We start from the raw sequence: 27,895 nt of genomic DNA on the forward strand, positions 1-27,895 counted from the left end.
AGCACTGACACTATTATTGATGCCATGTTGTTCTTGTAGACAGGAGCCTAGCATAGCTGTCCTCCATGAATTTCTACCAGCAGCTGACTGAGACAGATGCAAATAATAAGAGCCAACCATTGGGCTGAGTTTAGGGACCCACTATGGAACAGTTAGAAAAGATTGAAGGAGCAGAAGCAGATGACTACCACCATAGGAAGCAAAACATTGCCAACTTAATTGGACTCCTGAGAGCTATTAGAGTCCCAACCACCAAACAAAGGTCATACATGGTATGGGCCATGGTCTCTGGAACATATGTAGCAGAGGACTGACTTGACAGACTTTTGTGGAAGAGGGTGCATCTAATCCTGTAGAGGATTGATGTCCCAGGGAAGGGGGATACTGTGTAGTTGGGAATGGGAAGCACTCTTTTATATATAAATGAGAGGGGGTTGGGAAGAAGAATTCTGGAGTGAGGACCAGGAAGGAAGGCAGTTTTTAGAATGTACATAAACAAAATAATTTAATTTAAAAAAGAAGAAATAATAATAATAAAATAATTGCTTGTATTTTTAACTACAAATATCTGCTTGCCTGTAAGAAAAATTTGTTGAAAATTTACCTTGCTGCCTTATGATATGCTAATCTATAACTTTATTGTTTTCTCTACCTGTACTATGTAATATTTCTTGTGAAGTTATTTGGACCTTATTGTTTTCTTTTTCATAGCAATTAAGGAGAAGAAAACTAAAAGAAATTATTTTACATCCTGAAAGATTTTTCTGGACTACATAAGTGATGGGAGAAAGAATAAAGTGGTTGGGACATTGCATTTTGCACCCATTAGCTATGTGTATGTATGTGTATGTATGTGTATGTGTAAATTTTGTGTAGGAGTATGTTGGACCTTTTAACTTTCCAATGTATGTATATATGTATGTATATATGTATGTGTATATATATATATATATATATATGTATATATATATATACATAAACATGTGTGCAGATGTGTGTTTATGTGTGTAAACTGTATGTGTGTGCTGAAATTTCATTCCATTCATATCTTCTCATATGTAGATATGTAAAGATTTCTGGGTGTGTTTTGGGGCTTGTTCCTTCCACCAATTGTGTGTATATCTGTATGTGTATTATGTGAGAAATAGTTGGAACCTGTCTGTTTGAACTTTCTTATATCTACCGATTTGTATGTGTATATGTGCATTTGTGTATATGTGTGCATATGTGTTCATGTGAAATGCTTAGAACCTGATGTATGAGCTTGGCTTCAGCCATCAAATGTGTGAGTGTGTATGTGTTTGTCTGTCTCTCTGTTTCTCTGTGTGTCAATGTATGTGTTAATTTTCTAGTACTTCTATTTGCCTCAACCACTGTGTGTGTGTGGTAATGTGCATGTGAATGTGTATGTGTGTGTGCTTGTGTCTGTGAATGTTTGAATCTCCCCCTCTTTTTCTTCTCTAGACACTGGATATCATAGCCAGTAGCCTCTGTGCATTTCTGGACCAACCAACCCATGTCAGCTGATGTCAGCACAGACTCTCACCAGCTACCTGTCTTGGGTTACTCTGTGGTGTCAAAGCTGATCTTTAGCACAGACTCATCTAAATTTCACACATAGAAGAAATTACTTCAACAAGCTGTGTGTTCCATGACAATTTCACAAGTGTGTCTTTGATGATATACATAAAATTGAGAGTTATCTGTAGAGTGTCTGAAAATAAACTCAATCATTTTTACTCAACAAGCTGTGTGTTCCATGACAATTTCACAAGTGTGTCTTTGATGACATACATAAAATTGAGAGTTATCTGTAGAGTGTCTGAAAATAAACTCAATCATTTTTACTCATAGCTGATCTTTTCTTTGTAAGTTACTATAATTGTGACACCTTAGGAGAAATTTACAATATACCAATGTACAGTTTTTGTAACATTCTTCTGTATTTTTTTCAAATTTTATTAAATTTTAGTTGTGTGCACATATGTGTTTATGTGTGTGAATTTGTGTGTCTTATAATGTGCAAAAATAGCTTCAGGTACATATGCAGCACTAAACAGAACATCTTGTTAATTGTAGCTATTGTTACAGGTGTTTGGTAACAGCAGTTGTTGGGGCTGAGTATTGTGTCAGTTCCTCTACAAAAAGAGGCCAAAATTATATCTAAAGAGAAATCAATTCCTCTTTGCAAATATTCTAACAACCTGTGGATAAAAAAATACCTCTTTCCTCTATGCTCCTAGAAATACGCCTCTAACACAGAATGAATCAGGATTCTATTATCTCTTTCTGTCAAAGGAAGATTGTTTGAGAACATTGTGGAAAATTAGAGGATCAATGGGAATATCAGAAGACATGGTATTGCTAGGCAATATCCTTAGAGGAAACAGTGAGAGTTATTCTAAAACCAGATAGGTATGGCAATATAATTCAACATTTTGTGATTATAAACTAACTATACATTTTTCAGAATTTATGAAACACGAGCATGGAAAGATGATTTCACCCTGGTCATTTCAACAGAATTTCGGTCTGGTCTAAACAATATTGTATAACATTTAGAAACAAAGATGCACCCCAGCATCCCTGCACTGGAAGCCAAAGTGGAGAAGATCTCCACAGCCACCATGACCTTGCCTTTGGTGCTATGGTAAACAGGGATGAAAGTGACCCAGACACTGCAGAACACCAGCATGCTGAATGTTATGGATTTGGCTTCATTAAAGGCACCAGGAAGGTTTCTGGAAAGGAAAGCCAGAGTGAAGCTCCCAAAGGACAGGAGAGCCAAGTATCCCAGAATAGAGTAAAATGCATTGACTGAACCCTTGTGGCAAACAATGATGATGTGGCCATGTTCAGATTGAGCATCAATATCAACAGAAGGAGGAGAAGCTCCCAGCCAAACTGCACATACAATAACTTGGATGAGAGTACAAATGAGAATGATGTAGTTAGATGCCCCTGAAACTAGAAAGTACTTCATCATTCTTTGAGAGGCTGTGATTTTGAATGCCAGAACTACAACAATTGTTTTAGCTAAGACAGTGGAGAGAGCAACAGTGAATACAACTCCAAATGTGATTTGTTGTAGAATGCAGGTGACTGAGTTTGGATGGCCAATGAAGAGCAAGGGACAGAGGAAACAAAAAATGAGTGAGATGAGCAAGATGTAGGTGAGAGTCCTGTTATTGGCCTTAACAATTGGAGTATTGTGGTGCTTCACAATGACCCCGAGAATCACAGTTGTGAATGCAGAGAAGCACAAGGAGAATAAGGAAAGTGCCATCCCCAGTGGTTCTTCATAGTTGAGAAATACAACAGCTTTATGAATGCAGTGATTCTGTTCTGTGTTAGCATATTGGTCCTCTGGACACTGGGCACAATTATCCACATCTAATGGAGAAATGAAGATATTGTTAGTGCAGCTTTAGCTATTTTACTGACAGGATATTTCATTTCAGCATATACAAGAAGTGCTGCAATATATGAGTTTGTTTGGTGTTGCAGGATTTTCCCTGTCCAATTACATTAGGGCAGTGGGAGGCTTGTGATTGGACAGGAGAAGAGAGGCAGATCCAGGAGTTGAGGAGAGAGAGTGGGGTCTGGGGTGCAGAAAGGAATGGAGACTGAGGTGGTGTTATCAAAAGTTTAGAATAATTGTGTTAAAGCTTTATTATTATCCTTTGGCTCTGAAATTATTGTTTTGACATTTGTTAATTGTTTTATTACTGATACATAAATCTGATTGGCTTACTAAGCATTAAGAGTCTTGATTCTACCCAGTAATTACACTTTGATATGGTTAACCAGGGATGGGAGGGGTGTTGCCTGAAAGCAAGGGGAACTTAGGGGGCCCCATCCAAAAGTTAGCCTGGTGGGAGCCATGTGGACAGCAGGACTAGCAATTTTGCAGGCTGAAAGTCAGAGGGAGTGAAATCACCTGGTGCAGGGGCTAGCTCTAGATATTTCCCATAACATGTTTTTTAGAATGCATTGAAAGTCACTGTTACATGAAATAATATTTTCCATTTTTTAATGGTGATCATCATTAGGTAAATGAAAGCAACAAAGTTTTTTTGTCTATTTTATTATATTGTTTTGATCATTTTTCATGGATCTGTATATTTATGAGTGTGTTTACATATAAAAGTAACATGAAGTATCATTAACTTGAGAATGATTAGGTTCATATAGAGGAAGCATGAAGGTGAGAGTGAGACCTGAAATTTATACAAATATAGTGTTGATTTTTATAGACACAAAAATAATTTTAAAAATTGTTCCAACTTCTGTCCTCTTATGACTATAGTAATACCATATCCCTACACCTTTTTATCAAAAGGCAGCAAACCTATTTCTGAAGGTAAAAAGTTCTGTAATTCCCACCATTGTATGTGTAGGAAATCTGATTGCCATTCCAGTGAGTCATTGAATGATTGCAATACAGGATAAATAATGTACTTCCAAGGGTAGAAGTCTTTTATATGGAGCAATGCATTTGTGGAGAGCTGTTATTATTTTATTTGTTTAAGGGCTAAGAATTTAGCTTGGTTGTGAGCAAAATGTATTGCTTTTGGAGAATATTTGAGTTTGGTTGACGGTGCCAATGTCATGTTTCTCCAAACAGCCTTGTTAAATTACTTATGTGTATGTTCAATGTAGAACTGTATGTGTATCTCAAAGCAACTGGTAGGAGTTGGTTACCTACTATTATTTGATGGGTTCTGGAGAAACTTACAGCATTATACTTAGTTGTGAAGGATTTAAGTTCTAAGCAATCTTACTAGCAATAAATGTCCTCTTATGATATCACTTCAATTATACAGGTTGGCATAAAAAAGCCCAGAAAAATATACATGCCTGCCATTTGTATTTAATTCATCCTAACTAAATAGTTATTTGACTAATATGGACTATGCTAGTACCAATGCCATTTGAAATCTGTGGCTAATTCCTTTAAGGACAAAACAATATTAATATGCATCATTTCTGAAAGAACACAGACCTGGGAGTCCTCTACTGTATTTGCGTTGGGGGTCTCATATCAGCTGATTTATGCTGCCTCTGTGGTGGTTTAGTGTTTGATAGATCTCAGGGGCCCAGGTTAATTAAGACTGCCGTCCTCCTACAGGATCACCCTTCTCCTCAGCTTCTTTCAGCCTTCCCTAATTCAATAACACGGATCAGCTGCTTCTGCCTATTGGTTTGCATGCAAACATCTGCATCTGAGTCTTTCACCTGCTTGTTGGGTCTTTTGAAGGGCAGTCATGATAAAGTTTTTTTTTTTTTTTTTTTTTTTTTTTTTTTTTTTTGTGAGTGCTCCATAACCTCAGTAATAGTGTCATCACTTGGGATCTCTCCTTATCTGAATCCCACTTTGGGCCTGTCACTGGATATTCTTTTCCTCAGGCTCCTCTCCATTTCCATCCCTGTAATTCTTTCAGACAGGAATAAATATGGGTCAGAGATGTGACTGTGGGATGTCAACCCCATCCCTCACTTGATGTCCTGTCATCATACTAGAGGTGGGTTCTATAAGTTCCCTCTCCCTAGAGTCAAGCTTTTCATCTAAGGTCCCTCCCTTTAAGTCCAGAGATTCTCTCAGATCTCTGGTGCATTCTGGAAGTTTCCCCCCAACCTCCTATTTCCAGACGTTGCCTGTTTCCATTCCTTCTTCTGGCTCTCAGGCTTGAGTCCTTTTCTCTAAATCTCAAGAGACTGGAGGTCCCAGGGAGTTTAGAGGTCATGTGGGGTGGTGGTGGGCACATCCACATAAGATGGGGGTGGGGAGGAGGTATGGGATGTGGAACAGTCAAAGGGTGGTTCAGCGTTGAGGGAATAAATCATGGAATGTAAAAAATGAATTAATTTTAAAAATTATGATTTTCCTTCCCAGATCCCGCCAAGACTAGTCTGCACGGGTGAGAGTGTGGACTACAGATGTTAACAGCTTCTGGGACATGTGGGAGCCACAGAGTTTCTGTGGCAGACCCCATTTCCCACTCCAGACATCTGGGCACCTTCCCTGTCCTAGGAGAGTTGTCCATCTGGCCTGGGAAGCCATTGCCAGAGCATCTGCCAAAGACCTTTTGGTTCCCGGATCTTGTCAAGCCTAGTCTGCACAGGTGAGAGTGTGAATTACAGAATCTAACAGCTTGTGGCAGACGTCTTTTCAGGCTCCAGAAATCTGGGCACCTTCCCTGCCAGAGGAGAGGTGTCCTCCCCACCCGGGAGGGTTTTCCTGGAGCATCTGTGGGAACCATCTTTGTTCCTGGATCCTGCCAAGACTAGTCTGCACAGGTGAGAATGGACTACAGAACCTAACAGCTTCTAGGACAGGCCCTGCTTAGGGCCTTCATATTCTTCCAGGAGGCAAATCTGAATAAAAGATATCTGTGCACCTTCTCTTCAAGAAGATAGCTTGCCTGCAGAGAGTGCTCTAACCACTGAAACTCAGGAGAGAGCTATTCTCCCAGGTCTGCTGGTAGAGGCTAACAGAATCATGAAAGGAACAAGCTCTAACCAGAGACAACTATAAAAATTAACTCCAGAGATTACCAGATGGCCAAAGGCAGATGTAAGAATCTTACTAACAAAAAGCAAGACCACTCACCATCATCAGAACCCAGCACTCCCAATGCAGCCAGTCCTGGGTACCGCAACACACCCGAAAAGCTAGACCCGGATTTAAAGGCATATCTCATGATGATGGTAGAGGACATCAAGAAGGACTGTAACAACACACTTAAAGAAATACAGGAGAACACTGCTAAAGAGTTACAAGTCCTTAAAGAAAAACAGGAAAACACATACAAACAGGTTATGGAAATGAACAAAACCATACTAGACCTAAAAAGGAAAGTGGACACAATAAAGAAAATCCAAAGTGAGGCAAATCTAGAGATAGAAACCCTAGGAAAGAAATCTGGAACCATAGATGCCAGCATCAGCAACAGAATAAAAGAGATGGAAGAGAGAATCTCAGGTGCAAAAGATTCCATAGAGAACATCGGCACAACAATCAAAGACAATGCAAAATGCAAAAACATCCTAACTCAAAACTCCAGGAAATCCAGGACACAATGAGAAGACCCAACCTACAGATAATAGGAGTAGATGAGAATGAAGGTTTTCAACTTAAAGGGCCAGCAAATATCTTCAAAAAATTATAGAAGAAAACTCCCCAAACCTAAAGAAAGAGATGCCCATGAACATGCAAGAAGCCTACAGAACTCCAAATAGACTGGACCAGAAAAGAAATTCCTCCCTACACACAATAATCAGAACAACAAATGCACTAAATAAAGATAGAATATTGAAAACACTAAGGGAAAAGGGTCAAGTAACATATGAGGGCAGGCTTATCAGAATTACACAAGACTTTTCACCAGAGACTATGAAAGCCAGAAGATCCTGTACAGATGTTATACAGACACTAAGAAAACACAAATGCCAGCCCAGGCTACTATACCCAGCCAAACCTTCCATTACCATAGATGGAGAAACCAAAGTATTCCATGAAAAAAACAAATTCACACATTATCTTTCCATGAATCCAGCCCTTCAAAGGATAATAACAGAAAACAACCAATACAAGGATGGAAACCGTGTTGTAGAAAAAGCAAGAAAGTAATCCTTCAACAAACCTAAAAAAAAAACAGACACGAGAATACACTGCCAACTTTAACAACAACAATAATAGGAAGCAACAATTACTTTTCCTTAATATCTCTTAATATCAATGGACTCAACTACCCAATAAAAAGACATAGACTAACAGACTGGGTATACAAACAGGATCCAACATTTTGCTGCTTACAGGAAACTCATCTCAGAAAAAAGATAGACACTACCTCAGAATGAAAGGCTGGAAAGCAATATTCCAAGCAAATGGTCTGAAGAAACAAGCTGGAGCAGCCATTCTAATATCTAATAAAATTTACTTCCAACCCAAAGTCATCAAAAAAGACAAGGAAGGGCACTTCATACTCATCAAAGGTAAAATCCTCCAAGAGGAACTCTCAATTCTGAATATCTAATCTCCAAATACAAGGGCAGCCACATTCATTAAAGAAACTTTAGTAAAGCTCAAAGCACACATTGCACCTCACACAATAATAGTGGGAGACTTCAACACACCACTTTCACCAATGGACAGATCATGGAAACAGAATCTAAACAGGTACATAGTGAAGATAACAGAAGTTATGAAACAAATGGATCTAACAGATATCTACAGAACATTTTATCCTAAACAAAAGGATATGCCTTCTTCTCAGCACCTCATGGTACTTTTTTCAAAATTGACCACATAATTGATCACAAAACAAGCCTCAACATATACAAAACTATTGAAATTTTCCCTTGCATCCTATCAGATCACCATGGACAAAGGCTGATCTTCGACAACAAAATAAATAATAGAAAGCAAACATTCACGTGGAAAGTGAACAACACTCTTCTCAATGATATCTTGGTCAAGGATGAAATAAAGAAAGAAATTAAGGACTTTTTGGAGTTTAATGAAAATGAAGCCACAATGTGTCCCAATTATGGGACACAATGAAAGCATTTCTAAGAGGAAAACTCATAGCTCTGAGTGCCTCCAAAAAGAAACTAGAGAGAGCATGCATAAGCAGCTTGACAACACACCTAAACGCTCTAGAACAAAAGGAAGAAAATTCATCCAAGATGGCAGGAAATAATCAAACTCAAGGGTGAAATCAACCAAGTGGAAACAAGAAGAATTATTCAAAGAATTAACCAATCCAGGAGCTGGTTCTTTGAGAAAATCAACAGGATAGATAAACCCTTAGCCAGACACTCTAGAGGGCATAGGGAAAGCATCCTAATTAACAAAATCAGAAATGAAAAGGGAGACATAACAACAGATCCTGAAGAAATCCAAAATACCATCAGATCCTTCTACAAAAGGCTATATTCAACAAAACTGGATAACTTGGATGAAATGGACAAGTTTCTAGACAGATACCAGGTACCAAAGTTAAATCAAGATCAGGGTAATGATCTAAACAGTCCTATATCCCCTAAAGAAATAGAAGCAGTCATTAATAATCTCCCAACCAAAAAAAGGCCCTGGACCAGATTCCATCATACCTTCAAAGAAGATCTAATTCCAGATCTTCACAACCTATTCCACAAAGTAGAAACAGAAGGTACTCTACCCAACTCATTCCATGAGGCCACAATTACTTGTATATCTAAACCACAAAAAGACCCAACAAAGATAAAGAACTTCAGACCAATTTCCCTTATGAATATTGATGCAAAAATTCTCAGTAAAGTTCTTGCTAATCCAAGAACACATCAAAACAATCATCCATCCTGACCAAGTAGGTTTCATCCCAGTAATTCAGGGATAGTTCAATATATGGAAATCCATCAACATAATTGACTATATAAAAAAACTCAAAGACAAAAACCAAATAATCATCTCATTAGATGAGGAGAAAGCATTTGACAAAATCCAACACCCATTCATGATAAAAGCCTTGGAAAGATCAGGAATGCAAGGCCCATACCTAACCATGATAAAAGCAATCTACAGCAAACCAGTAGCCAATATCAAAGTAAATGGTGAGAAGCTGGAAGCAATCCCACTAAAATCAGGAACAAGACAAGGCTGTCCACTGTCTCTCTACCTATTCAACATTGTACTTGAAATCCTAGCCAGAGCAATTAGACAACAAAAGGAGATCAAGGGGATACAAATTGGAAAGGAAGAAGTCAAAATATCACTTTTTGCAGATAATATGATAGTATATATAAGTGACCCTAAAAATTCAACCAGAGAACTCCTAAACCTGATAAACAGCTTCAATGAAGTAGCTGGATATAAAATTAACTCAAACAAGTCAAAGGCCTTTCTGTACACAAAGGATAAACAGAAAGAAATTAGGGAAACAACACCCTTCTCAATAGTCACAATAATATAAAACACCTTGGCCTGACTCTAACTAAGGAAGTGAAAGATTTGTATGATAAGAACTTCAAGTCTCTGAAGAAAGAAATTAAAGAAGGTCTCAGAAGATGGAAAGATCTCCTATACTCATGGATTGGCAGGATCAATATAGTAAAAATGGCTATCTTGCCAAAAGCAATCCACAGATTCAATGCAATCCCCATCAAAATTCCAACTCAATTCTTCAACGAATTAGAAAGGGCAATCAGCAGATTCATCTGGAATAACAAAAAACCTAGGATAGCAAAAACTCTTCTCAAGGATAAAAGAACCTCTGGTGGAATCACCATGCCTGACCTAAAGCTGTACTAAGAGCACTTGTGATAAAAACTGTATAGTACTGGTATAGTGACAGACAAGTAGACCAATGGAACAGAATTGAAGACCCAGAGATGAACCCACATACCTATGGTCACTTGATCTTTGACGGGGAGCTAAAACCATCCAGTGGAAAAAAGACAGCATTTTCAACAAATGGTGCTTGCACAATTGGCGGTTATCATGTAGAAGATTGCGAACTGATACATTCCTATCTCCTTGTACTATGGTCAAATCTAAGTGGATTAAAGAATTCCACATAAAACCAGAGACACTGAAACTTATAGAGGAGAAAGTAGGGAAAAGCCTAAAAGATATGGGAACAGGGGAAAAATTCCTGAATAGAACAGCAATGGCTTGTGCTGTAAGATCAAGAATCGATAAATGGGACCTCATAAAGTTGCAAAGCTTTTGCAAGGCAAAAGACACCGTCAATAAGACAAAAAGACCACCAACAGATTGGGAAAGGATCTTTACCTATCCTAAATCAGATAGGGGACTAATATCCAATATATGTAAAGAACTCAAGAAGGTGGACTCCAGAAAATCAAATAACCCCATTAAAAATGGGGTTCAGAGCTAAACAAAGAATTCTCACCTGAGGAATATCAAATCGCTGAAAAGCACCTGAAAAAAATGCTCAGTATCCTTAATCATCAGAGAAATGCAAATCAAAACAACCCTGAGATTCCACCTCACACCAGTCAGAATGGCTAAGATCAAAAATTCAGGTGACAGCAGATGCTGGCAAGGATGTGGTGAAAGAGGAACACTCCTTTATTGTTGGTGGAATTGCAAGCTTGTACAACCACTCTGGAAATCAGTCTGGCAGTTCATCAGAAAATTGGACATAGTACTACTGGAGGATCCCGCAATACCTCTCCTGGGCATATATCCAGAAGATGTCTCAACCGGTAAGAAGGACACATGCTCCACTATGTTCATAGCAGCCTTATTTATAATAGCCAGAAGCTGGAAAGAACCCAGATGCCCCTCAACAGAAGAATGCATACAAAAAATGTGGTACATTTACACAATGGAGTACTACTCAGCTATTAAAAAGAATGAATTTATGAAATTCCTAGGCAAATGGTTGGACCAGGGCATCATCCTGAGTGAGGTAACACAATCACAAAAGAACTCAAATGATATGTACTCACTGTTAAGTGGATATTAGCCCAGAAACTTAGTATACCTGAGATATAAGAGACAATTTGTAAAACACTTGAAACTGAAGAAGAACGAAGACCAAAGTGTGGACACTTTGCCACTTCTTAGAATTGGAAACAATCACCCATGGAAGGAGTTACAGAGACAAAGTTTGGAGCTGAGACAAAAGGATGGACCATCTAGAGACTGCCATATCCAGGGATCCATCCCATAAATAGCCTCCAAACAATGACACCATTGCATACACTAGCAAGCGTTTACTGAATGGACCCTGTCTCTTGTGATACTAGCCCGGGGCCTAGCAAACACATAAATGGATGCTCACAGTCAGCTATTGGATGGATCACAAGGCCTCCAATGGAGGAGCTAGAGAAGGTAACCAAGGAGCTAAAGAGATCTGCAACCCTGTAGGTGCAACAACATTATGAACTAACCAGTACCCTGGAGCTCTTGACTGTAGCTGCATTTGTATCAAAAGATGGTCTGGTAAGCCATCACTGGAAAGAGAGGCCCATTGGACATGCAAACTTTATATGCCCTAGTACAGGGGAACACCAGGGCCAAAAAGTGGGAAGGGGTGGGTAGGGGAGTGGGGGGGCGGTTATGGGTACTTTTGGGATAGCATTGGAAATGTAATTGAGGAAAATACGTAATAAAAAAAAAGAAACTGACACACTGCAACTTCTAAGGGCAAAGAGAGGTAGTGAGGGGATCAAGTAACTATGGACTTCACGTGGTGTATATAGTTCTCCTCTTAGAGGCATTTGCAGTCAAACAGTCGGCTTACCTTTAGTATTCTGCTCAAGAGAATGATGTGCCAGAATGAGGAAAATGATTTTAGACTAATATATACGCAGATAATCAAAGGTTGAATGAAAACAGTGGCATAAAATTACAATTATCTCTACTGGCATATTTATGGTAGAAATTATTTTGAGATGTGATTTAATGTTCTGAAGTCCCTTGGAGTCTTGTTACAGATAAAGCAGGAATAGGAGATTAACAAGAAACTATGGAAACTACAACATAGAAAGAACCTAGCCTCAACTGCTGTGAAACTACAGTTCTTGTGTTTCACTGCAACATGAGGGAACAAAAGATCTGTGTCCTTAAAAGAGAGGGAAAGAAAGAAAAAGTGTCAAGTAAGAAGTTATGGTTTGGCCAGCATGGGGAGTCAAAGAGGAGAGCAAACCTGATGCTCATCAGGGAAGACACAGTGATCAGAACGATTTGGGCTTGACCCTCAAGTCTGTGCGTTAAGACTGACAAAAACAGCAAAAATACAGACTTTCTGACATCATCATCTGCAAAATAAGGATAACTACACTTAGCCTTTTGTTTTAATTATCAATTCATGAAAATGCAATGATAAATGATTACATAAAAGTACTCTACCTTTTGAAAAAAATATGGGGCTCAGAGTTGAACAAAGAATTCTCACCTGAGGAATACTGAATGGCAGAGAAGCACTTGAAAAAATGTTCAACATCCTTAATCATCAGGGAAATTCAAATCAAAACAACCCTGAGATTCCAGCTCACACCAGTCAGAATGGCTAAGATCAAAAATTCAGGTGACAGCAGATGCTGGCAAGGATGTGGAGAAAGAGGAACACTCCTCCATTGTTGGAGGGATTGCAAGCTTGTACAACCACTCTGGAAATCAGTCTGGTGGTTTGTCAGAAAATTGGACATAGTACTACCGGAGGATCCCGCAATACCTCTCCTGGGCATATATCCAGAAGATGCCCCAACCGTTAAGAAGGACACATGCTCCACTATGTTCATAGCAGCCTTATTTATAATAGCCAGAAGCTGGAAAGAACCCAGATTCCCCTCAACAGAAGAATGGATACAGAAAATGTGGTACATTTTCACAATGGAGTACTCCTCAGCTACTATGAATTTTCAAGGTGTAAAAGATGCAGCCCAATTTCTACTTTTTTTCTTAATAAGGACATATTAAATTTTGTATTCCTATAATGAGTAACTTAGGACAGAGATGTATTTTATTTTTAAACTTTTATTTTTAACTACTTCAGCATTCCAATATGGGAGCAAGACGATATTCCTTTTGAAGAACTTATTCCAGCAGGAAATACTCACTTGTCTCATTAGAAATTTCATTTTCTGGGCATGGTTTGCAATGAAAACAGCATGCTGCCATTCCATCCATCCCAAATTTTCTAGATCCAGGACCACAATCAGCACTGCACACAGAAGTTGGCACCTAATGAAAAGTAGACCCACGTTGCTATCAAGATTTTTACTTACCCTTCCATAATTGTATTATATTAGTATTTGATATTAATAAACTAATTTTATACACACCAACAAAGTTAGCAGACCTTATTTAGTGCATTGTATAATGACAGATATCAATATATGGAAAAATTGAGGATAAGTTGAATTGTTTCCCAACTCCTTGAAATTCAAGAAGAAAACCTGATAGCATCCTGTATAAGAACACTACAGAGGTTTCAAGGTGGTTATTCTAGTTAATTCTTGTCACCTGAGCACATGATACAGTGTAAAGGCATAGAGAATCATAATTGAGAAATTATCTCTATCAGAATAGTTTGTCATTATAAGTGTGAGGCAAGAGGCAGGCAGATTTCTGAATTAAAGGCCAGCCTGGTCTGCAGAGTGAGTTCCAGGATAGCCAGGGCTACACAGAGAAACCCTGTCTTGAAAAAACAAAAAAAAACAAAAAGTGTGAGGCATATATTAAATTGTTCATTGAGGCATGAGTGCCAATCCTATTTGGAGCAGAGTTGTCTGTAGGTAGTGGTACATTAGAAATCATGCAGAAGTCCCTCCTGGCAGAAGATGAAGGCCGGAAACTGGACAACAAGCCGATAAACATAGTTCCTTGAGTGACTGTTTAAATTGCATTATCCAGGGCCATGCCTTTTCTTCCCTTGAGTGTACCCCATGAGTGAAATCAACCTTTTCCTCCTCAATTTGCTTATAGTTACTGTTTAATCGCAGCAAATTGTAGCAAATTAGGAGTAAAGGACACACAAAACAGAGGAAATACGTTCTCTATTATCAGATAACCAAAATAACCTCAACAACATTAGGACAGCAAAACTTAACAAACTAAGAGGAAACACATAAATAGCAGCCTATGAGGAGTCCTACTGCATTTGTGGTTAGTAGATGCTGAGCTGTGTAGTGAGCAGGAATATGGAGTCTTTCCTGAGGTAAAAAAATACCTACAGAGCCTGCAAATGGTGTGAAAACATGAGGATGATTTAGATTGCTTAAAGTTAATTCAAGTATTTATGTAATTAAAAAATCTTGGCTTTATAATGAATCTTGGGATGGGTATCTATACATTTTAATGGAAATTTTCTAATATCTCTATGCTGAATTTGAATCCTTTGTTTTTGTTAGATTCTGATTGCCATCCAAGAATTTATTATCCTTGGATTAATCTTATGTTAACTAGAAATATGGTTAACTACAACTCTTTCTTTTCTCATTCCGTTGAAAAGAGGTCCTCCTTTGCAGTATTTGTAGATCTTAACTTCCTCTATAGATCAAGATTTTCCTTCTTTTACTGTATTTTTCTTTATTATTCATTTTACCACTAATAATTTAAAGAATATTTTCATGATGAGTTCTGAAAATGCATTTTCTTGTCCAGATCTTTCTCATTTCATTTAATGCAGAGTATCCATTTCAGCCAGTGTTTGAGTAGACTCAATGGCTAAATCTGACTGATCACAAATGCAGAGAGATACTCCTGACTCATAATTCAAAGATGCAGATGAAAGACACGTGCCACTACAAACTTGTGGTGTCATTTCTGACTTTAATTGAAATTCTTTGATTCTCATGTCTACTTACTACAATATCACCAATAAGTTTGACATAGAAATCTTCATTATTGCAACATGTATTCTCCTAGACTGACAGATTTTTGTATATTCTTTTTTAAATTCTGTAATGATGGTAGGCTGCATTGAGTTTTTCTGCCTGTTTTTGTATAAAATATAGTTCTATCCTTTAGTTTGTGTGATGTTTTACATGTAACTGATATTCATCTGATGAACAATACTTGCAGTCGTGGAATGAAGTCATTTGGATACAGGGACTGATATTTTAGTTGTGTCATTGACATCTGTTGGTAGATGTTTGGTCAAGAATTATTTCAGGCATTTCCATAATGATCAATATGGTAGTAATCTAATTATATTTATTCTGTTCTACTTCATTATTTTGTTGCCGACCCCCCATTTTTAAAGATGTGCTCTGTTCATGGATATAAGGGAGGGTTTTTGTTTTACCTCCCAGACATGCCAACAAGTGGCTGCCCATTTATTTGTTGTTATTCATTTTATTTGTTTATATTTCAAATATTATGCTCTGTCCCATTCTGCTTTCTACAAACACCACTCCACATCCACTTTCCTTTCTCTCTAAAAGAGTACTCCTCCCACTCTGCCTTACCTTCCTATCTCTTCCCTTTTCTGAGGCATCAAGCTTTCACAAGACGAAGCAATCAAAAATTGATTTTTAATAAAGCAATCATCCACAAAGTGGCCATATTGATGTGAGCATATTATAATACCTGTGCTGTTATATTTAGCCATGGTACAGTTTAGGTCATTACCACTACAAATGTCCATATCTGGGCCTGTAGTTCTACGGCACACAAAGTATTTGATGATTCATATGTTTGTGTTCTTAGCAATGTCTCTACAGTTATATGTGGTTTATGCTTCCACAATGTTCATGTGTAGGCCAGAGGTGCTGCAGTGAATATGATTTGTATTGATGTTCATGACCTGTGATACTACCAAAGGCCAGGTGGATGCCCTAAGGCTGGGTTGTTACCTTAAGTCATGGGTTCTACTGACATATGGAGCCATACTGATCTGAGTGAACTTCACTGTCACAAGAGACAAGGGGGATGTCAGGATCCATGCTTTTCCTGATGGCTGTGTCTGGGTCCATGGTCCTACTGCATCAGTGTCTAAGATGATTTCCATAGCACATGTTAGGACTGAAAACTTGGGAATTTTCATGGTCTGGACTGTAGCATGAAACCAAGTTTTCATACATGGTCGGTGCTTACTCAGAACACCTTGTCTGTGTCTGTAGCCCTACTGCATTTAGGGCACATGATTTTCTCTCTTCTAACAGTATAACCCATGTAGAAACCTATTGTCTTTGCTCTTGGTGCTTTTAAAGTGTTAGGAAGCTACTATTGCAGTGATTTGAATGATTGTACTTGCATAGATCCTAAGGAGGTACAGGAAAGATTATTGTAAAAATTGCTTCTGCCATCCCCACCCCTACCCTTTCCCCATCATCCGAGAAAGAGAAGAAGCCTCCACTGTGTTCATAGCAGACTTATTTATAATATTCGGAAGCTGGAAAGAGCCCAGATGTCCCTCAACAGAAGAATGGATACAGAAAATGTGATATATTTACACAATGGAATACTATTCAGCTATTAAAAACAATGAATTTTTGAAATTCTTAGGCAAATGGATGTATCTGCAGGATATCATCCTGAGTGAGGTAACCCAACACAAAAGAACACACATAATATTCACTCACTGATAAGAGGATATTAGCCCAGAAACTTAGAATCCCCAAGATACAATTTGCAAAACACATGAAACTCATGAAGAAGGAAGACCAAAGTGTGAATACTTCGTTCCTTCTTAGGTTGGGGAACAAAATACCCATGGAAGAAGTTACAGAGATAAAGTTAAGAGCAGAGCCTGAAGGAAAGACCATCCAGAGACTGCCCCTCTTGGGGATCCATCCCATAAACAACTACCAAATCCAGACACTATTGGAGATGCCAACAAAAACCTTCTGACAGGAGCCTGATATAGCTGTCTCCTGTGAGGTTCTGCTAGTGCCTGGCAAATACAAAAGTGAATGCTCACAGTAATCCACTTGATGGAGCACAAGGTCCCCAATGTAGTAGCTAGAGATAGTACCCAGGGACCAGAAAGAGACTGAAGCCCCATAGAAGGAAGATCAATATGAACTAACCAATACCCCCAGAGCTCCGTGGAACTATACCGCGAATAAAAGAAAACACATGGTAGAACTTGTGGCTTTAGCTATGTATGTAGCAGAGGATGGCCTTGTACATCATCTATGGGAGTAGAGGCCCTTGGTCCTGTGAAGGCTCTATCTCCCAGTATAGGGGAATTCCAGGACCAGCAATGGGAGTGGGTGGGTTGGAGAGCATGGGGAGTGTGGAAGGGCTATGGTATTTTCTGAGGGGAAACTAGAAAAGGGGATAACATTTGAAATGTAAAAAAGGAAAGTATCTTACAAAACAAATAAAGCAGATATATATGATAAAGATTCTGATGTTGGCTATCCACAACTGAGGGGTTTTGGAGTGGCTTTGGGAGGAAACACCTATGTTTCATATATAGGGCAGGAACTGAGAGATTTGCCATGCTCAAGTGAGTATATACATAGCAGAAAGTGGACTCATTTATCATTTTGCATATTATTGTTTTTTTAATGGTATTGTCATGGAGAAGCATGATATCTAAGAACTGGAAACTAAGCATTGTCTGGTGTATTATGTGAAATTCTGAAAGAATCAATAAAAAAATTATACTAAAAGTAAACCAAACCAATTGTCTGTGATATTTGATTAGAGAAGATAACCACCAACACTCAATTATTACTAAAATTATTTGTTCATTATTGCTCAGTATTGTTATTTTAATATTCGACACATTTTTAGCAGTTATTCTTTCAAGCATTTAAATGTTGTTTACATGTTATTTTGACCTCTTATGCTCATTATACTTTGATATATAATGGAGTTCTTTTAAGGTCCTTCTTAGTGCTCGCTCATTTATCAGTTAGGACTTATTGTAATTGTGTTCATCATGAAGGTTTTTATTTTTCACTCACTGGATATCACAAGTGGATTGGCAATTATATCTCTTAATTTTAGAAAGACATAATTTTATTCTCCTCATTTAAGAATGTATATTTTGTGCTAAAAATTCTTAAACCTTAAAAAATGCTAAGTAAAAAATGATGGCACAAGGTGAAACCAATATATTCCTCTGAGAAGGGGAAATAATACAGAAACCATGGGTGAATGGGGTTTTGCACTGAAAGAAGTGGGTTGGATATGAAAAGAGAAGGGAATGATAGGGGGAGTGTAGAGTACCATACAGAATATTCGGTGAGGCTATTGAAATGGGGGTGGTATGTCTGAGTCAAGTTAGAAAGCTAAGGAATTAGAAACTCTTAGAAATAAATGGGGGTGACTTTAGCTAATTCTTCTAGCAAAGGGGTTAGGGAGCCTGCAACGTCCATCTCCAAGAACCAGGCAAGTTTTCCAGACTTGGGATTGAGACAACATCCCATACACAAAAATTTGACCTACAATTTATCATGTCTAAATATGTGTGGGAGTAAAGAAGAAGCAAAGAATAATTGGATAGATAAACAATGACTGGTCCAGCTTGAGAGACATCCCATAAGAGACAGCTTACCCTTGATGTTGGCAATAATACTCAGTCATACTTGAAGGCAAGAGCATAAACTGTCCATGATGAGAGAGGCATCATGCAGGAACTGAAGCAAGTAGATGCAGAAATCCACATCCAAACAATAGGTTGAGCTTAGGGAATCCTGAACAAGAGGGGAAGAGGGGAATGAAGGACTATGGGAGCAAGAGAGGTAAAGAAAACCACAAGAAAGCGATATAATCAACTAACCTGCCATAAGGGCTGACAGAGACTGAGCCTACTACAGTGAATAATGCATGGAACTTTCCTAGGCATTCTACACATTTTTTTTCATTTTTATTAGATATTTTCTTCATTTACATTTCAAATGCTATCCCAAAAGTCCCCTATACCATCTCCCAGCCCTGTTCCCCTACCCACTCACTCCCACTTCTTGGCCCTGGCGTTCCCCTGTACTGGGGCATATAGAGTTTGCTAGACCAAGGGGCCTCTCTTCTCAATGATGGCCAGCTAGGTCATCTTCTGCTACATATGCAGCTAGAGATATGAGCTCTGGGGGTACGGAATAGTTCATAATGTTCCACCTATAGGGTTGTAGACCCCTTCAGCTCTTGGGTACTTTCTCTAGCTCCTACATTGGGGGCCGTGTGTTCCATCCTATAGATGACTGTGAGCATCCACTTCTGTATTTGCCAGGCATTGGCAAAGCCTCACAGGAGACAGCTATATCAGGGTCCTTTCAGCAAAATCTTGCTGGCCTATGCAATAGTGTCTGCATTTGGTGGATGATTAGGGGATGGACCCCAGGTTTGGGCAGTCTGTGGATGGTCCATACTTTCATCTTAGCTCCAAACTTTGACTCTGCAAATCCTTCCATAGATATTTTATTCCCTATTCTAGGGAGGAAAGAAGTATCCACGCGTTGGTCTTCCTTCTTTGTTTTCTTGTGTTTTGGAAGCTGTATCTTGGGTATTCTAGGTTTCTGGGCTAATATCCACTTACCAGTGAGTGCATCTTAAGTGAATTTTGTGATTGAGTTACCTCACTGAGGATGATATCCTCCAGCTACATCCATTTGCTCAAGAATTTCATAAATTCATTGTTTTTAATAGCTGATTAGAACTCTATTGTTGAACCCCAGAAATTCAAATAACCCCATTAAAAATGGGGCACAGACTCTGATATAGCTGTCCCTTGTGAGGCTATGCCAGGGCCTAGCATACACAGAAGTGGATACTCACAGTCAGCTATTGGATGGTTCATAGGGCCTCCAATGGAGGAGCTAGAGAAAGTACACAAAGAGCTAAAGGGGTCTGCAACCCTATAGGTGGAACAACAATGTGAACTAACCAGTACCCCCTGGAGCTCGTGTCTCTAGCTGCATATGTATCAGAAGATGACCTATTCAGCCATCATTGGAAAGAGAGCCCCCTTGGTCTTGCAAACTTCATATGCCTCAGTACAGGGAAATGCCAGGGCCAAGAAGTGGGAGTTTGTCAGTAGGAGAGTCAGGGGGGGGGATGGTATGGGGGACTTTTGGGATAGCATTGGAAATGTAAATGAAGAAAATACCTAATAAATAAAAATTTTTTTTAAAAAAGGGGTGCACAGAGCTAAAAAAGAATTGTCAGCTGAGGAATACTGATGGGCTGAGAAGCACTTGAAAAAAATGTTCAACATCCTTAATCACCAGGGTACTGAAAATCAAAACAACCCTGAGATTCCACCTCACACCAGTCAGAATGGCTAGGATCAAAAATTCTGGTGACAGCAAATGCTGGCAAGGATGTAGAGAAAGAGGAACACTCCTCCATTGCTGGTGGGATTGCAAGCTGGTACAACCACTCTGGAAATCCATCTGGAGGTTCTTCAGAAAACTGGACATAGTACTACCAATAAATCCAGCAATACCTCTCCTGGGCATAAGAAGATGTTCCAACTGGTAATAAGGAAACATGCTCCACTATGTTCATAGCAGCCCTATTTATAATAGCCAGAGGCTGGAAAGAACGCAGATGTCCCTCAACATAGGAGTGGATACAGAAAATGTGGTACATTCTAAACATTTTAACCATTGTGCAGCTTTGTCTTTAAGAGGGATTCCTAAGAGCAGTACCAGAGTCTGTATCTTACTTTTCTGTCTTTCTTTGAGATACTTTTCCCCTATGGGTTGCTTCTCCTGACCCCAATAAGAAAACTTGAATCTTTTCCTAATTGGTGTGCAACATGATATACCTAAGCATGTTGCTATGAGGTGGGGGGGGGGGCAGTCCCTTTTTCTGAAGAAAGAAAGAGAAGTCGATGGGAGGAAGGGGAAGGATAGGAGAAGGAATAGGAGTAGAAGAGGGTGTGTAAATGGTTATCAGTATAGAAAGCCAATGAATGAATGAATGAATGAATGAATGAGCAAGCTACATTTTAAAATGGTTGAAGCTGGTGGAACCTGCTCTTAATAAAAGAGAGTCTTTCCATCACCGAGGGTTTTCCCCCTGTGCTTTCATATATGCTCCTATTTCCACAATAAATTTTAAGTAAAATTTGTCAAGGACTATTTTATTTCAAAAGCTGAGTATTTGTTATTTCAAACTTGCTATTTATATGTTTCTACTAGACAGATGTCTACTTTTCTTACATTAGTTTGAATATGTACAGCAGCAATATAATGGATATACAGTAGCTACTGAGAGTGGCTTCTTTTCTGTCTTGTTCCCATTGATTTAAATTTTATTTTTAAATCATACATTCTTGTTCACCTATGAATTTTAGTTTTCTTGTTGTTTTATCCTTGTCATAGTTTGAATTTTGTACTTATTAAGCCTTTTTTTTTCAATCCTCAATTTGGAGCATGCCTTTTGTGAGACTATTTACTGATATATTTATTTGGTTTATTTCATATATACATATATATAGACATATATATATATATATATATATATATATATATATATATAGAAATTCTTTCATTATTTTATAATTTAGTGAAATCCTTTGTCATTTTCGCACTCAGGGTCTCAGTGATTAAAGGTTTCACAGTTTCATTGTATTTACCCAGAGGTGATTACTGTCCTTCTTTGATTTCTTTTTCTACCATTCTTATAATCATTCTTTGATTCCTTGTTTAATGTATCATTGAACATACTTTTACTTAAATCTAATGTTTTAAATATTTCCTTGATGTCTGAACATTTTTGTTTATTAGATTCCACACTGAGATTAGTATATATATATGAATAACACTGAATGCATTCTTAAATTTTTTTCAAGGAAATGTATTTATAAGGCTCATGTGAAGTCTGAATAGAAAACATGTGAGATTTCAATTATATCCTCTAGATTGATACACAGTTCTATCAATTCATTTTCAGCTCCTATGTTCTTTTCCCTAAGAATGGAATTTTAATCACCTTGAGTAACTTTAAATTTTATATTATCAGAGCAACAGGAGATATTCAAATGAAATTAGGCAGTTTGAATATGACACATTAAAACTAATCACATCAGAATTCATACCTATGTTATAACTAGCATACCTATGAGATATTTAATTTTCAAATTTTCTCAAAAATTAATTTTTATTACTACCAATTTCTCCTCATATACAGCATGCAACTTGCACAGACTTCTTTATTTGAATGACCTATGCAAAAATGGATGGGGCCAGACAAGTTTCCTTTAGTGAGCACGGTGTCTTACAAGGTATGCTTTAGGGCTGTAGACATGGCTAAATCAAAAACAATTGTTACTCAGGAGTAGGAGCCATGTTTAATTTCCAGTACCCACTGTGTGGCAAGAAGCTCTTGCAAATGCTCAGAGGTTTGAATGATTCTTCTCCTTTCCCTATATACTTCACATGCAGATGTTTCACAGATATACATACAGACAAAACAACCATACCAAAATAGAAAACAAACAAACAAAAAAACAAGGTATAGTTCATACAGGTATCAAAATTTGTCATAAAATATTAATGTATGTTTAGGTAATGATGTAGAAAATTTAGAACTACTTGTCAAACAGGATTGAAAATAATATAATAAAAATTTGTGACTTAGTTATTATGCATTTACTCTGTCTTTACAAAGAACCAAGTTCTTTAAGCATCCTTTGAAAGGGTTTATCATAAGATTGGAACTTACTCTGTCATTAATAATTGGACTAGTAGCATATTTCTCACTATACTAGAAATAACATAAACTGTTTTCTGATACAGCCAATCTAATATTAAAGGCATGAAACACTATCTGATATGATACAAATAGTGTATTCATGTTGGAAATCCTCAATGAATTACTAAAAAGTGGCAAAGAACATGAAAAAATAAACATAGTATAGGATGCTACAAATTAGTATTGCACATGGCAAGGACATTTGCATGCACACACTTGAAAGTTCAATTTAAATTAGTATAATTAGGCTGAACCCACCTGTGTACTTCCTTTTGTCCACTTTATTATAACTTCAGATAAATGTACCTGTTGACCATTTGGAAGATAGGGACTAAACATCCCTATTTTAACTCTAAGTCCAAGGCCCTGTGGGAAATTCCAAATGTAGAAAATGTCATACTCTTCCTGCAGTTTGTCTCTTTGGTTCATATTCACTATGTCCCCAACAGGATTAGTGAACTGCATCTTTCTCAGAGAGGGATCCACCTGAAAGACAGTCAGCATAGTATAGAGTATATTCTCTCTCTCTTTTTTTAGCTTTTTTAAAAATATTTTTATTACATATTTTCCTCAATTATATTTCCAATGCTATCCCAAAAGTCCCCCATACCCTCCCCCCCACTTCCCTACCCACCCATTCCCATTTTTTTTTTTTTTTGGCCCTGGCATTCCCCTGTACTGGGGCATATACAGTTTGTGTGTCCAATGGGCCTCTCTTTCCAGTGATGGCCGACTAGGCCATCTTTTGATACATATGCAGCTAGAGTCAAGAGCTCCGGGGCATTCTCTTTTTTAAAGTAAGAAAATATATTCTTACTTCATCTTAAAGGCAACTTTATGGGCAATATGCTGGTGAAAATTTCAGTGAAATTCAAGGGCTGAACAAATTATAATGTTGCTATTATTTTAGTTCTCTAAGAAATTATCAATCAAGCACAAACATACATGTAGACATCAACAATATTTGCAATATGAAATATACATACACATGAAACAGAGAAACTTGCATCCATATGGAGATGCACTCATATCACAAGCACACACTTATTTACAGAAACATTCATATACATGTCCAAACACATGTATAAAAACACAGATACACACAGACACAGAATATGCATCAAAACCTTCAGACACAGAACACACAAAACACATAGTCAGTTACACACACACACACACACACACACACACACACACACACACACACACACAAACCCACACATAGAGGAACATTCATAGGTTCACATAAACATGTATTGACATCCACACAGAGTGACTTTGACAGAGAAAAATTTGTGATCTCATGCATAGACAAACAGACAAAAATGAAAGTACATACACAAAAACACACAACAACCAGACACAGGTAGAAACATGAATTGATAATTATACACAGGAATATACATTCTCACAAAATGTTCCATACAGAAAGTAACGGAAAAGGACAAACTTATATTAACTGCCATAAATAGAATGATAGGGAGATTGACTAAAAAGTGTCTATAAATGACCCATCTTCTCTGTTTCTCTCTATCTCTCTCTGTCTGTATGTATTTATCTAAATCTATCTCTATATCTATCATCTATATCTAGCAGTAGACACAGATATAAATATACACACAGATATACAGAAACACAGAAACTTCCAAATAACCAGTGAGAAATATCCATTTACTCACATCACCACACACAAATGTAGGGAACTGAATTATAATAGGATTTTCTGTGTAAATACTCTCAGAGCAACAAGTAATACCACTAGGCTAGAGTGGGAACAGCATGAACTTGGATGAGTAGTTAAAACAATACCCTACAATTAGTAGAATATACTTGACAATTAGTGAACAATGACTCTTCATTGAGTGGACTCATGTGGATGGGCTCAGTATGTTTTCATTATTAGAACATGTATGATGATATTCGGGTAATTTGTAACAAAATAGCAGGTATACAAGGACAGATTATGCCTTCTAGTCTATTTCCTTAACATTAGATTGTTACACTAATATAAAGATTTACTTGCTCACTAAAAGTTCTTTCTATTTTGGAAAACAAATTCTAGCGCACTTGCTTTGGGCATTTACAGTCTCCTAAAACTATTATTAATAACACTAAACATCATCTAACAGTAGAAACATTACCTTCTTGCAGCTATAATTGTGTTCTTTCCCATTGTCCTTGGGCAGATTATCAAACTTTTGAAAAGTAAACTGATGGAGTGCATGGGCAAAAGCATACACAGCATTGTATATGTAATAACTCTTTTCAATAAAAGCCATGTCAAAAGTATGTACCATTAACCATTCCAATGAGTGATTGGATGAGCAGTTCTTCAGTGTCTTACATTTAGATGCTGAGACCTCACAGTTAAAGTGCATCCATTCCAGCTCTACCAGATAGTCATCTGGGTATTTGACAGAGTTCAATGTCTGCACAAAATTTTTGAAACCAGAAATCTCACTATTGTGTTGTTGAAAATCAAAAGTCCCATATTTGTTACCAAATGTAAAGTCTTTCATTCTAGGACTGACATCCCACTGTGAGGTGGTGATCCATAGTCTCTGTATACCTAGGGATTCCCACATTCTAAAGCTCACAGCTAATGTACTGTCGGTGTCACCATAAATGATGACAACATTTGTGGATGATGTCATGATTTGGTTGTAATACACTTCAGCTCTTGACATGTATAAATTCATGTTGACTGGAATCATGTTGACAAAGGCAAAGCACACTGTGTATTTTTCCATCTCTCTTCTCAAATAGGAGAGAAATTGGATACCTTGATCACTGTCTGAGATGACCAACCCTACCCAGTTCCAACCAAAATGAATTATGAAGGATACCAGGGCAAGTGCTAGAGATGTATGATCAGAGGCCATCTGATGTAGATAGGGAAATTTTTCATGATCACTCAGGACAGGATGAAAGGGTCCATAAGTAATCTGAAGGAACTAGAAAACAGGAAGCAGCAGTAGATACAATGAATTTTTGGAACATGTAAACACATTTTTTTCTGCATAGTTCTAAAAATCTTAGCTAAATGTTATTTTCTCCCTCATCTATGTTTCATATAAGGCAATGTGGAAGCCCCATCAAATCTGTGAATAATACCCTTGAACTACTTAGATTTACCTATGCCTAGCAAGGTCATGCTGGCACAAGAGATACATTATTTCATGACTGAATTCTCACCCTGCACCTCCCCAAGAGAAACCACACACTCACACAAACATAAAAATTTACCTGCTCAGAAATGATGTTATTCAGGATTGTATAAAGTGTCACAGTTGTTGCCCAATTCAGGTTTGTAAGGGCCATTGCACATTTGGTGTATTCTTTACACAAATAATTAGGGAAAATATCATAATTTTGTAAACTCAAAAGCATAAGATTCATTATTTCAGATTCCCAGACACAATTGTGTGCTGAGAATTTAAATATTAGAGACATATTTGGCAAAAGATCAGGGTTCCTGTTGATTTCATTTATGGAAAAAGCCAAAGCCAGAGCATATTTGCGATTTTCAGTCTGAGTTCTGTAAAAGTTTACAGTGTTTATAATTGACAGCAACTTACAAATATCATTTTTAGTCAATAAAAGGACAAATCTGCACTGGATTTCATTATCCCCAACTCATAGAGATTGAAATGATCTGTGTAATGTGGTAGAGATGACAAAGAAGCTGGAAGATCATAAAACCTTGAGATGATCATGAAAGCTCACCTCTCATAAACGAGATGTCACTACTATTAGCAATAACATGACTTTCCAAAGAAAACAAACAGAACACTTAGAGTCCATCCATTGCTTCTTTATTTTATAGAGAGAGTAAAGAAGTGGACTTTAAAAGTTGTTAAAGCCGGTGAATTTGTATAGACCAAAATTTAAACTTCAGTGTGAGCAAATATCTTACTTCAATTTTCATGCAGCATAAATGCATAAGTGGGGACCACATGGAGCAAATTTATGAAAGTAACTGAATATATATATATATATATATATATATATATATATATATATATATATGTATATGTATATATGTGTGTGTGTGTGTGTGTGTATGTATGTGTGTGTGTGTGTGTATGTGTGTGTGTGTGTGTGTGTATTCAGTTACTATCAGTAGTCTCTATGGCCATTTACCTAAACACTTAGGATAAAGTAGTAGAAAATTTATAGGCATTCTTTTGATAAGATACATTGGCTCCTGTGAAATGGAAACTGTCTAGGAGAGATATTTATGGACAGATAAATATTCAGATTTGTTTTATTGCTAAGTTTCCATCCTTGTTAATGAGATACTGATGGAAAAACATAATCTGTGTCAAGTTAAACTGGTAATATAGCTTTAAGTCTGTAATAATATTTTAAGTTCTTTCCTGGTTGCAGGCTGAAAACACCGTGCAAAAGCCTCATAGCTTTGCTTTGCTCCTCATCCTCAGTAGTCTTGAGAAACATTCATGATGACTGTACATGGAAAACACAAAAGCACTTACTGTATATTCAATATATGACTAAAATACTCTTTTTCCACAGGTTGTTGTACTGCATGAATCACAAAGGTACATCCTGTTCCCTGGTTTCTATCCTTGTTTTCATTCCGCTTCATTTTCCAAAAGCACCTGGGATGAATAAAATCAGCCACAAGAAGTGGAATGTTCAGTAGCAAGAAGAGGAAAATCAAGGTGAACATATTTTTCCTGTTCTGAGCCTGGGCAGTATTGATTGTGAAGTGCCAAACAGATCAGGAAATCAAACAGGTACCAATATAGCCCCATGTAC

At 37.6% G+C, this 27,895-nt stretch overlaps 1 protein-coding gene across 1 annotated transcript; it reads right to left on the reverse strand.

Moving 5' to 3' along the window:
* Positions 1 to 2,473: 2,473 nt before the first annotated feature.
* Vmn2r111 (vomeronasal 2, receptor 111) lies at positions 2,474 to 27,806 on the reverse strand. Its single transcript, NM_001104573.1, has 6 exons — positions 27,610 to 27,806; positions 26,360 to 26,651; positions 25,255 to 26,067; positions 23,372 to 23,599; positions 13,576 to 13,699; positions 2,474 to 3,393 (listed from the first exon to the last, which is right to left on the reverse strand). The coding sequence occupies exons 1-6, from the start codon at positions 27,804 to 27,806 to the stop codon at positions 2,474 to 2,476; spliced, it is 2,574 nt and encodes an 857-aa protein (NP_001098043.1).
* Between the last annotated feature and the right edge of the window lie 89 nt (positions 27,807 to 27,895).

This window comes from Mus musculus, chromosome 17 (genome assembly GCF_000001635.26).
Source record: "Mus musculus strain C57BL/6J chromosome 17, GRCm38.p6 C57BL/6J".
Classification (NCBI taxonomy): Eukaryota; Metazoa; Chordata; class Mammalia; order Rodentia; family Muridae; genus Mus; species Mus musculus.

Excerpts from the sequence above, each read along its gene's own strand:
- Vmn2r111 (NM_001104573.1), bottom strand. The coding sequence starts at position 27,806 with ATGTTCACCTTGATTTTCCTCTTCTTGCTACTGAACATTCCACTTCTT. Across the intron at positions 23,600-25,254 it reads ACAATTATAGCTGCAAGAAG|GTGGATCCCTCTCTGAGAAA; the intron begins GTAATGTTTCTA and ends ACTGTCTTTCAG. Across the intron at positions 13,700-23,371 it reads GGACAAAAGGAAGTACACAG|GTGCCAACTTCTGTGTGCAG; the intron begins GTGGGTTCAGCC and ends ACTTTTCATTAG.